A 12,300-nucleotide genomic window follows, 5' to 3' on the forward strand; every position below is an offset into this window, starting at 1 on the left:
CAGTCCTGACAGCACGCCACACCAAATGATCTTTGCCAAAAAATAATAAAATATTTCACCAAATGTTGGCTATACTGCAGTACGTACTGTACTCATTTTCTCACTCAACTAGTTGGCTGAGTCGCTTCTAACAGTCTTTTACTAGTTCTTAGTCTTACTTATTATTTTTTTAAAAACATGCAATTACACACACAGCAGGTTAAGTGCTTAGTAGCTGTGAGTTAAAGGATAATTCCGAGTGGCTAAAAGGCAACAAAAAATTAAATCAAGAGGCCGAATGCCAACAGGACCAGCTTGGTGTGAAAGAAAATGCCGATTCCCTGGTCTGGTGTGTGGGTGAGAGAAACAACAGCCCCGACTTGCTCGCACTCAGCAACCGCTGGCGTCTGCTCATCCCCTGTGGAATCCTTTTCTCGGTGGAGGAAGTGTCCACAAGGATCCAGGGGTACGGCACTATGGGCCCAGAGACTGTTCTGGTCTTGATCAAAGAAAACTTCCAAGAGGGGAAATGTTCAGAGCACACACCTAGGTCTGCAGGGTCCTGGCACCTCCAGCCACAAACTGCCGTTTCTAGCGTGTGGGGGAATTTAGAGGGTTAATCCATGCCCCAAACTTTCCAGTCCTGGCTTAATAATCTCCCTGTGAGGACCTCACCCTCAAGAGGCCTTTTCTTTTCTTTATTTTTTTTCCTGTTTATTCTTCCCCCCTTTAAAAGCAGTCCGAAAGAAGATCATTTCCTTTTCCCGCTGGATATGTAAAACTGAAAACATCCTTTGTGGATTAAGAAAAGCCAATTTTCTGTGGCTCGACAGGCATGCTTGTTCCTGTCATTAGTAAATCAGAGAACTCCCTTCCCCAACCCCCTCACAGCACAAGTGAAGAGACACAGGGAGCCCTGCGAAAGGGTGGGGGCCTGGCCGTCAGGCCTCCCTGACTCCCCTCACCAGCGCACTGGGTGCCTGCTGCTTCACACAGGAGACAGAACATTTCCACTAATCGACTACCGTCAGTTAGAGAAGACTGCTCCTGGCCGCTCTCTGGAGCGTGCAGCCACCCAGCCGGTTATCACCTGCCTGCTGCAGGGGCTCAGGACACAGCAGGGACAGAGCTGCTCCTGCCCTCCCAGGAGCCCATGGTGTGCTGTCCACAGGAGAGAACACTGGCTTTGGAGCTACGGTCTGATCCAAGCACCCCAACTCCCTGGGAGGCCTGAAACCTGTCACTTTAGCTCTGTCCTCCTGTTTACTTGTTCAGAAACAAGCACAGGGACAGTGACAATGACACGTCCCTAATGGGGAGTCAATGGTGAATGGGCACAAAGTGGGTGTCCAATCCCCCTCCTTTCTTCTGTACAAGACCTGCACCCCAAATCTCTCCCCAATACCTGGGTTACCAGAGTCAAGGAACGGGGCTCTGATGGGGTGGGAGGGGGTGGGGGCTGGGGAGCAGCCAGTCTGAAAGGCTGCACCCTTCTGCTTCCTCCAGTTCTGCTGGAACAGAAGAGGGAAAAGAGGAAGGAAGACCCAAGCCCCCTCTTCCTGCTCTCCTTCTTTCCAAGCCAGTGAAGGCGATTCATCCCGCTTCTGCAGGCTGCCACCCGACCTCCACCAGGGTATCTCCCACTTAGGGGAGGGGAGATACCTCCTTAGGTATCTAAGGGGGTACCTACTTAGGTAGGTACCACCCACCCAGGGGCTCCTACTTAGCTGTAGGCCTGGGAGTCCAGCTCCAGTTGAGCCATCTAAAGGCCGGGGGTTCAGTTTTCTTCTTCTTGGTCCCAGACCAGCACGGGGTAGGTGCTCAGCAAATGGAACCCGATGGTGCCCCCAGGAGCTAGGCTGCTTCTCAACTGCACCTAAATGTGGGATCCCACCAGGCCTGGAGGGCCCACTGCAAGGTGATGGGTCTTGTCTCACCTGACCCAGCCACCTACTTGACACCACCCAGGAAGGCTGGTCTTGCCCTGCTGGCTGGACACCGCACCTGCCTCCTTCTCCTGCCTCCTCCCCACACTTAGAAGGCCCCAGTGCAAATAACCATCCCACACACTCCTTTGATCACCAACCCCTTTTACTCTTCTGGAAACAACCTCAGGCCAGGTTGCTCTTTATCACTTCATGCTCATTTCACAACAAATATCTCTGAGCTAGTCCCCAGCTCTGCCCATTCTCTATGCAAGTGGTCAGATCTGAACATGGCACTCCACTCCTCAAGAACCTACCATAGCTCCTCCCTTCCTCACATACTGTGGGCCTGCTCTACTATTCTGCCATTCGTTCAACAGATGATTACTGAGCACCTGGGGAACAAGGACAAATTAAAACAGTCCTTTGTGGACCTAGTCTATGCGGTGGGGGAGACTAACCATCAATCTAATAATGCCACCAACAGAAAATTACAGACTGGCATGTGGAAAAAGTACAGAGTATCCCCACAGGCATCAACAGAGAAGCTGGGCCAACCTGTCAGGGAAGGCTTTACCTTAGGAAGTGATGTGCCAGGTGAGATACGAAGAGGAGTAGAGGTTAACCCAGAAATAAAGTGGGGGGAAGAACATCCCAGAAAGGGAGCAATAAAAAGCATGTGCAAAGGCCCTGAGGCAAGAGGGAATGTCGCCTGAGCAAGCAACTAAAAGAAAGGCCCAGGGTTGGGGCTCCTGGGTGGCTTAGTCAGTTAAGCATCTGCCTTCAGCTCAGGTCATGATCCTAGGGTCCTGGGACCAAGCCCCACGTCAGGCTCCCTGTTCAGCAGGGAGTTTGCTTCTCCCTCTGCCCCTCCCCCCTGCTCGTGCACGGGCTCGCTCTCTCAAATAAAAATCTTTAAAAACAAACAAACAAACAAAAAGGCCCAGGGGCCGCAGGGCAAAGCAAACAGGGAGGGTAGCACTGGGAAGCATGGGATGCAGGTGAGCAATGTGCTGGATGGGGCAGAAGCCCGATTCCAGTCTGCAGACGGTGACGGCCAGCCTTCCTGGCACCACCCTTCCCAGCTTTCAACCGGTGTATACAAAAGGAGAATTGACTTTGTATCAGCTGGTCTGAAACATGATTGGTAAATCGGTTCTGCCATCAAGAGTACAGCAATCCCACCCAGTAGGCAGGGCCAGACGGAAGTCTAAGGACATGGCTGTTTGTGGTCATCTGCAACCTCTACTTCCCTCCAGCAGCTTGTGACACTGAGGGCTGGGCCTACTACGGCGAACCTAGCATTCTAAGCAGGAGCAGCCCTCTGGGCCACCCGGCAGGCAGGTCTCCTTCCCTCTACCCATCCCCCCACCCCCAACCACCACCATCAGCCACTCTCTAGGCAAGCAGACACCCTGTCAGTCCCTTTTGTCTCAGGCCAATCTGTAGGCCAGGCACAAACTGTGTCCCATTTACCAACCACCTTCTTCCTTTAATCCCTAAGTCACCCTAGTTAAAAGAGGGCTATGGACCCCAGAGTCCTCAGCCCTGGCCTCTATTTAGGCCCTTTGAGCTGGAATTCCAGTGTCTTGGCTTCTGTTTATTCTACTTTCCCTCTGTCTGAAAAAGCATTCCTTCCTCTCTTCCCAGCGTCCCCACAGCCCAGCCCAAATGCCCCTTCTCCATGCAGCCCTCTCCTAAGTGGAAGCAAGTTATCCACCCCTCATCCAGCTCAGACCACCCACGGCCTGGGCCTCCACTGTGGCCTGGACCAAGCTGACCCTCCTCGTGGGCCAGGCATGGCTCATTCATTTCTGCATCAGCCATGGAGCAGCAAACACCCACCCGCGCAGGGGAACCTGTAAAGACGAGAAGGCAGCTTCTGTTTCTCCCATGACTCCAGTGACATGAGATTAAAACAATAAAATAAGAATTCAAACAAGTGGGGCGCCTGGGTGGCTCAGTTGGTTAAGCAACTGCCTTCGGCTCAGGTCGTGATCCTGGAGTCCCGGGATCGAGTCCCACATCGGGCTCCCTGCTCAGCGGGGGGTCTGCTTCCCCCTCTGCCCTCTTCCCTCTCGTGCTCTCTGTCTCTCATTCTCTCTCTCTCAAATAAATAAATAAAATCTTAAAAAAAAAAAAAAAAGAATTCAAACAAGTGATCTCCTCTCCATCAGACTCCACAGTATCTAGAGGTTAGGTGGCATGACCACTGTTTAAAACCAAATGAGATCTCACATTGTTGAATGCTTGGCAGTTAAAAAACAAACAAACAAACAAAAAGGGGCGCCTGGGTGGCTCAGTCGGCTAAGCAACTGACTCTTGATTTCAGCTGGGGTCTTGATCTCAGGGTAGTGAGTTCAAGCCCCGCATTGGGTTCCATGCTGGGCGTGGAGCCTACTTAAGAAATAAATAAACAAACAAACAGAACCTACAATGCAACACAGAGCCCCAGGCCTGCATTAGGTGAGCTGTGTCAGCTCAAGCTTGCTGGGTGTGACCTTTCACAAGTGACATATGCCTCTGGGCCTCAGTTTACACCCTTATAAAGTGAGGAGAAGACTGACCAGTATGACTCCGGAGGATATAGTGAGCAACACAAAATGCCTTTCCTGCTCAGTCCAGGGCTCCTGAGGCCTCCCGAGGCCTCCCCGACTTCACATGTGGGACCATAAACTCTGCTTCAGTTCTCACCTCGAAGATCACTTCGCCCTGGGACACACTACGCATCTGCTCATTTCCTTCCATCTGTGCCCCGCTCCTGAGAACTTCGGCTGCATGGGACAGGGCTGTCTTCAGGTTCCCTGCTGCATTCCACTGCCCACGAGGTGCCCAGCAGAGAGAAAATGCCTAATACACATCTACTGAATGAACAGCGTGCACGGGGTGCTGACATTCCACTGTCAGGAGGCAAATACATACATAATATAGCGTTACTCCCAATTTGCACATGGAGAAACTGAGATACAGAAAATACTGCACAACTGAGGGTACTGAAAGGACATCTGGGGACCTGAACACTGAAAAACACACCCTGAGGGACCTCAAATGAAAATGAGGTGGGAGAGTCGTCTTTGAGGAAGAATGTGGAGTAGTCTTCCGAGTGGACGCTGGCTGCTCAGGTGAGGTCTGAGTGGGGAGCTCCTGAAAGCACCCCCAGTGTGGCTGTCGAGATGCCTCTCATGGGGGTGGTGGCGGCTGCAGCCGTCCCACAGCATAATAATGTGAGGTGGCCTGAGGCATCAGAGAGTAGACACTCAGCTCTCAGGTACCATCTGATCAAAGACAGTCCACTTCCCAGAGCAGCTGATCAGGTGAAGAACCAAGCATGGGAAAGTTGCTTTAAAGTTCAAAATTGGGGCGCCTGGGTGGCTCAGCTGGTTAAGCGTCTGCCTTCGGCTCAGGTCATGATCTCAGGGTCCTGGGATCGGGGCCCCGTGTCAAGCTCCCTGCTCAGTGGGGAGCCTGCTTCTTCCTCTCTCTAAAATAAAATCTTTAAAAAAATTAAATAAAGTTCAAAATTGGGGCAAAGGGATCAAAATTTACATGTTCTTGCTTAACTGGTAGCTACTTGGTCCACAAACAGGCCAATGCAGGACAATAAGATAAAGAGCCAAAAAATTCTGGATCTTACAGGGTAGGACCAATCTTTACTCTAAAACCTGACTCTCTACTCACCAATTTATACCACATCACCATTAGCATTCTAGTAAGACAGAGAGAGTAGCAATTATTTTAGAGAAAAAAAACAAGAGACGAAAGGACAAACAAGTGCCCCAAGCACTTGGCATTCACTGCAGACACATTCACCAGGTGTTGCTCTGGGCGAGGTGCCCAGCAGGCTGCCTGGAAGAGGAGAAAGAGCAGAGCTCTGCAGGCAGACAGATGTGGGGTCGACCCACCAACTATGAGACTTCGGCAAGTGACTTAAATCTCTGTGGGTCTCAGTTTCCCATTTGCAAAATGGGAATAAAAATTTAGAACCTGGCACCCATTAAAAAGATGATGTATCTCAAGTGCCTGGGCATAGGAAGCACATGACGAAGAAGGAGGACCCCAGTGGCATAGGGGAGGGGGTGGAACTCCTTGGGCACAGGGCACTCTCTTCATTAATGAGCCCAATACTTTCCATGTGCTTCCTGGGTCAAGGGCCATGCAAGGGACCCACAGAAGGTACAGGAGGGAGAACTGTCATTGAGGTGGGACTGAGGGAAGACACCACCAAGGAGGCCTCCAAGAGTGGCCTCCAATGGGTGGGAGGTAGGCTAGGTTGCAGCAGGAGATCACGGCATGAGGTGGGGGGATGTGGGGGAGCACTGGGAAGAGCCAGGGCTTACATGGAAATGGTGCGGCAAGCTCAGGTGGAGCAGGCCCAGGGGGCGTGGGAATGCTGAACCAGAAGCAATCAAGCTGGACATACTGAGGGGAGTGAAATGGGAGCAGCTGGAGGTTTCTGGAGCAGGGGGGTGGTTGTGCGGAATGAACTATGAGGGAGAGGCTAAGCAGGAAGGGGGACAGGCCCAGCCCTGTGAACTTGTGGATGTGGTAAGGAGGTGGCCAATTCCAGTGGACAGCTGGTGGGGGGTGGGATGGGGGGTTGGCAAGGGGGAAACAGGAGGCTGGACTCTTGGTGGGGGAAGGGCAGGCTCTGTGGGGAGACCCTAAGATGGGAGCAGACAGAAAGAATGCATAAGACAGAGTGAAGGCCAACTGGTGGGTTACAGTGACCACTGTTGTGGGGTTCAAGGACGACCAACGACAGGCCACTGAGGTTAAGGATGGCATGGTGACCAGGAGCTTATGAGACCACATGGTACAAAAGGGGTGAGGAACACAGATGCATTTCCGGGGTAGGAGAGGCAAAAGGGAGCTGTGCTTGGGAAAAATCAACCCTAGACTCCTGACTCTTCAAATGGGCAAGATTTGTATTCAGGGTCAGAAGAAACTGTATAGGGAAAGAGGTGCCATAGATATTGGGGAGTATGGAGCAGACCAGGAAAGATGCTGATGGGAAAAGTGCTGGGGACAGAGGGGAAACACACTGCCCCCCTCCCCTCTGCAAACCTGCTGGCAACCGCTTTATTCACCTTCAACAGGCCATCCACGTTCCAAGTGCGCCCTACACCTCAGTCCAACCAGAGCACAGCCTCATGCTCCAGGGGGCTCCCTGACTGCCCCCAACCAGAAATTACCCTGGAATCATATCCATGTATCCCCAGTAATTATCTGTGAATCCATGTGATCTCAGCTGTGCTGAAAACACCTGAAGGGCTATATCTCCCACCTAGCTTGACGGGAACACCTGGTGCAGAACTTCACTAAGAAGAGCCATAGAGAAATGCTGACATAACTACCTGAAGGAAGAAAACCTACTCGTGCCTTCGTTCAACAAACATATAAAGGAACAGGAAAAAACACTGAAGTCAGCAACCTAAAGTTGTCATAGGCTCCTGGCTGTCAGTCTCTTGCAACTCCTCCAATTTTGCTCCCACCCCTAGCCCCATCCCACACGTAGAGAAGAGCCACCTGTAAATGGCGCTGGTCGGTCGAACTCTCTGGTTCCTGCTTCATGCGTTTACCTGACACCTCCTGGGTGCTGGTCACAGGAGCAAGAGTCTGCACCTGCTCTGACTGGGTGCCTGGTGTCATGGGGAAAGAGACATCTGTAGACCATGAATGGTGCTGAGCGGTATGTGGAGGAAACACACTGCTGGTGGGATGGAAGAGGGGGCCCTATTTATTACAAGTGGTCAGCAAAGGCGTCTGGGAAGAACGACATCTGAGCTACCACCTGGGGAAGGGAAAAGAGCCAGGCATTGACAGCACCAAGAGAAGAAACAAGGAAGAGAACTTCAGGAAGAAGGAACAGCCAGTGGGGACACCCTGAGAACAGAGAAAGCCTGGACTGTGGGAAGAGCAGAAAAGCAGCAAGTAGGGCTGCAGTGTGGGTACCGGGGAAAGCATGAGGCGGGAGAGGGCAGGCAGGCACCAGACCGGCAAGGCTTCCTGAGAAGGAATTGGGATCTTATTCCAAAAGGTGCTAAGCAGATGAATCACATGGCCTGATTCATGTTTTCATACCTTAACTCACAGTGGCAAACCACTGCCTTCCTCCAAAGCTAATCCTTCATCAGTAAAATAAGAATTCCCCTCTCCATGTTGTGTGGATAAGCACCGTGTTAGAAAGCACTTAAACTCTAAAGCACTCAATAAACATTAGCCACTGTCATCATCAAAGTTCAAATTAGGGCTACTGTCAAAATTTGATAGAAGTTTTAAAAAGATTCCCCCCCAAACTGGAAGCACTTTCTCATTAAGTGAGCCTAAGTGAGTTTCGACCCCTACACACACAAACACACCCTAAACTGTAGCAATTGGCTATTAGCAATAATACCCCACATCTGTATGGCATCTAGTTTACATAGCACTCTCCTATCTAAGAACATGTTAATTAATAACCACTGGTCTTTAATACTTTTAATTTAGTGACAGTGTTACAAATTGGCTAGCTCTTGCAAGATTTAGCAGGTATGCATGTCTCCCTCCTTGGAACAGCTGGTCAGTCGTGCCAACCTGCCTATCAGCTCTCTTAAGGTTTAGCATTCTTACTGCTGTGGTCTACATTCCCATATGTCCCAATCTGCCAGAGAATTAAATGATAATAATTACAGTATCTCTAAGCACTTTACACACTTAATCTTCACATTACCCCAATTTTTCCACCAAATGGAAAAATATTTCCATTTTCCAAATGAGTTCTAAGAGCTTCACCCAAGGACACTCAAGAATAAGTGATAGAACCAAGAACTAAACACAAGATGATATGACCCTGTGTCCTTACTCTTAATCCCAACTCTGTGCTAGATAATTCAGACAAAATGCTTATAATATTGTGCTTGGTACAACACAGGTATTCAGTCAATAAAGGCAGCTGTTATTAGCAGAGCACAGGTAGTTTCTAGTTCCCTTGAGAGTGTCACCTCCGGGAGAGCAGCGACCTTGTCTGGGCGACTGCTGCGCTCCCAGCACCTGGACTAACGCACATTTGACGGATAAATGAATGAACGTCCCTCCCAGAAAACAGGGCTGCCTGCGCAAGGCTCTTTTTTGCACGTATGTGTCGCTCCACTGTTACTGCCCCTTAGTAAGACCATCAGGCGTGTCTGAGGGCACAGAGAGGGGCCCGGAGACGTGCGATCCCCCCTTTCTCAATTCAAGGGTGGCGGAAACAGCTCCCAAGGAATTGAGGGATGAGTCCAGGATCGCACTGCCGGAGGGTCCTGACTCTGGCAGGGCTCTGCCCTCCACCCCGGCGGGGACACTGTCTGCCCGACGCTGGGACCTGTCAGGAAACAAAGACTCGCGGGGCCGACGCACCGGCAGAAAAGCTCACTCCCCTCGCCCACCTCCCCGAATGAGAGCCCAGTGCCACCATGCATGGCCCGGCCAGGGAACAGCGGCGAAGGTCGGGCGTGCAGCCGGGCCCGGGCCCCAGACACAGGCAGCGACCCCGCCTGTACGCCGCCCGCAGAGGGTCGCCAGGGCGCGGGAGGCCGCGGGCCGGGCCGGCCTGTCACCTTCAGGACCGCCCGCCCACTCGCCCGCCCTCCGCGGGGGCCCTTCAGCGCGAGCCGCCGCCGCCCGGCTGGACCTCCCTGCACATCGGCCTTACCGCGATGCCCGCCTCGCGCCCCGCGCCCCGGCGCTGCGCCCCCGCCCGCCGACCCGTACCTGCTGGGAGAGCGGGAGGAGCGGGGCCGCCATCTTCCCGCGGACTCGGGCTCCGAGCGCCGGGGAGACGGGGGTGGGGCCGCGCGTGCGCACGGGTGCGAGGGGCGGTGCGCGCGCAACTGTGTCCGGGAGAGGGCGGGACCGAGGCAGGGCTACGCACGCGCGACAAAACCTAAAGGGGCGGGGTCGAGGGCAGGGCCGAGGGCGGGGCCGTGCATACCTAGCCCGGGCCGGGAGGGGGGCGGGGCCGGGGAGGAGCGCAGGCCCCCGAGTGGGCGCCAAGCTTTTCTGCCCCCTTAACCCCGGCCCGCCCCCAGGCCCGGCACCCGGGGAATGACGTGCTAGGTACCGTCCCCTTCCCCGTGCGCCTGGCAAACGCCTTGTGGGGAGGTTGTTGCCCACCCCGCAGAGGGTCAGGAACCTCGCCGTGCCCAACAACACTCCCTGTTTCTAGGATAGGGTGCATGTGTGTGGGGGTGGCTGGCGGTGTGTGTGTGTGTATGTGTGTCTGAGGTTTGCTGTGTGTGTGGGGTGTGTGTGTGTGTGTGTCTGAGGTTTGCTGTGTGGGGTGTGTGTGTGTGGGGTGTGTGGGGTGTGTGTGTGTGTGTGTGTGTGTGTGTCCAAGGTTAGCTGGAGAACTGGTACCAGAGGGGGCATTTATTTCTTTAGACGTTTTGTCTTCCATTGGCTAGGGACACATCCTCATCTGTGGCCAGTTTCCACTAACAGGGCGAGGAAGAAAGGTCCAGCGAGGCAGCTGACCACAGTGGCACAAGGTTTCCTCAGGGCAGGGGGACCTCCCCTACCTGGCCTCCTGTGATGGCCGCAAAGTGAGTCCAGCCAGGCACTGCTTCCCAGGCAGGCAAGCTAGAAGGCATGTGATCTCAGGGGTGGGGCACAGCCTCCTGTCCACCTCTTCCATTTTGGAGTCAAGCTGCCGCTGGTCTCATGAGACACCCCTGAGCGAAGAGCAATGAGATAAGACCATGGTCATCTGGTCTTGTCTTGAGACTCTTTTGCTGTCTGAGCTCCAAGTTTTCAGTCTCGTCATGCTCCTTCACTCCTCGGTTCTCTATATAAAAAGCAAGGGGAAGCCACCAGAGGATTTTGAACATGATCAGATTTGTGTTCTAGAATGTCGACTCTTGATGCAGCAGGCAAAGTAGCCTGAGCACCAATGGATGGACAGGAGTGGGACAGCTGGAAAGCTGGAGCGATGGTCCAGGTGCAGAAATGGAGGCTTTTAGCTGTCTTGAGTGCTTTATCCGTCTGTGTTCCATAAGGAAAAGTCAAGTCATTCTTCGACATTTCCAACAGAGGACAGTTGATATAGGAGAATGAGTATATGGCAAAAACAGAACAGGAATATAAGGTTACCTAAAGATTAGTAACTATAGGAAGCTGCTAGCCATTCTAGGGCTAAAGGCCGAAAGGGGAAAAGGTGTTACCCAAAACCCATCATCGCTAGGCCCTGAGCAGGAACCCAGATGCCTGCTCTCATCAGCCACTGCTGTTTTCCCATCGCTCAAGTCACTGCTGTTTCTCTCACTACTGACTAAGGTGCCAGCAGAAGCCTGAAAAAATGGCTTCTCCTCTCTGCCTGCCTTCCAACTTCTTTCTGACAGAACATGACACGAAACCAGTGGGTAAGGGTATCTGTGAAATGTCATATTCAGGCTTCCAACCTTACTGTCAGAGCCTACAGAGGCAATGACCACGGAGACTCTCCTGCATCCTCTTGACTGGAAACGGAGGTTTGGTGCTGAGTGCCACCCAGCTAGCAGCCTGGGATTCCCTCTTACTTCTGTAGCCACCACACTGGGCAGTGAGCCACCATCCTGCGACCTTTCTTGCCAGAGTCCAGAGCTGCACTGTCCAACATGGTGGCCACATGTCACGTGTGGCCAAGTAAGTTTCAATCTGAATTACAATTAAATAAGGTTAAAAATCCATTCCTCCATAGAATGTACAACACCAAGATTGAATCCTAATGTAAACTATGGACTCTGGGAGATAATGATGTGTCAGGTTCAATTGTGACAAATGTACCACTATGTTGTGGGATACTGATAGTGGGGGAGGATGTGCTGGTATAGATATAGAAGTGGGGGTATATGGGAACTCTGTGCTTTCTGCACAGCTTTGCAGTGAACCTAAAACAACTCTAAAACAATGATTATTAATTTAAAAAAAAATCATTCCTCGGTCCCACCAGCCATATTTCAAGGGATCACGTGTGGCCAATGGTCACTGTATTGACCACTGCAAATGGGGAACATCTCCATCTTCACAGAGAGTTCTCCAGGAATGGGACTGCCCCGAAGATGAGCTCTGCAGGATCTGAGCTGGTCTGACCCATCTTCATACAATTGTTTCCAGCATTTTCTAAGCCTGGCCCTGCTTCTTTCCTCAGTAACTTCTTACACCATTCAGAGATTAAAGGGGTAGACTGTTGAATCCCATCCCTGCACTACATGGAAGTGAGTCTTTCATTTCTGAGAGTGATAACCAACCCCCAATAAACCATCAGCCATCAGTCCAAAGTCCACATTTAAGGGCGTCTGGATGGCTCAGTCAGTTGGGCATCTCACTCTTGATTTGGGCTCAGGTCCTGATCTCAGGGTCATGAGATCAGCCCCTCATCAGGCTCTGCACTGGGCAGGGG

At 52.3% G+C, this 12,300-nt stretch overlaps 1 protein-coding gene across 12 annotated transcripts in view; it reads right to left on the minus strand.

Moving 5' to 3' along the window:
* EPS15L1 (epidermal growth factor receptor pathway substrate 15 like 1) overlaps positions 1-9,743 on the minus strand; it is a 93,006-nt gene extending 83,263 nt beyond the window's left edge. For 11 of the 12 annotated variants that reach the window (XR_014143726.1, XR_014143722.1, XR_014143727.1 and 8 more), the window contains exon 1: positions 9,636-9,743. Coding sequence is in view for 9 of the 12 variants with exons in the window: in XM_081814815.1 (XP_081670941.1) it covers positions 9,636-9,668 (33 nt within the window). In the remaining 3 variants the exon portion in view is untranslated. The remainder of the gene's footprint in view (positions 1-9,635) is intronic. The other variant, XM_081814823.1, reaches the window with a different exon arrangement.
* Between the last annotated feature and the right edge of the window lie 2,557 nt (positions 9,744-12,300).

The sequence above is a fragment of the Leptonychotes weddellii genome, chromosome 1 (genome assembly GCF_054177405.1).
Source record: "Leptonychotes weddellii isolate Sample4059 chromosome 1, ASM5417740v2, whole genome shotgun sequence".
Lineage (NCBI taxonomy): Eukaryota > Metazoa > Chordata > Mammalia > Carnivora > Phocidae > Leptonychotes > Leptonychotes weddellii.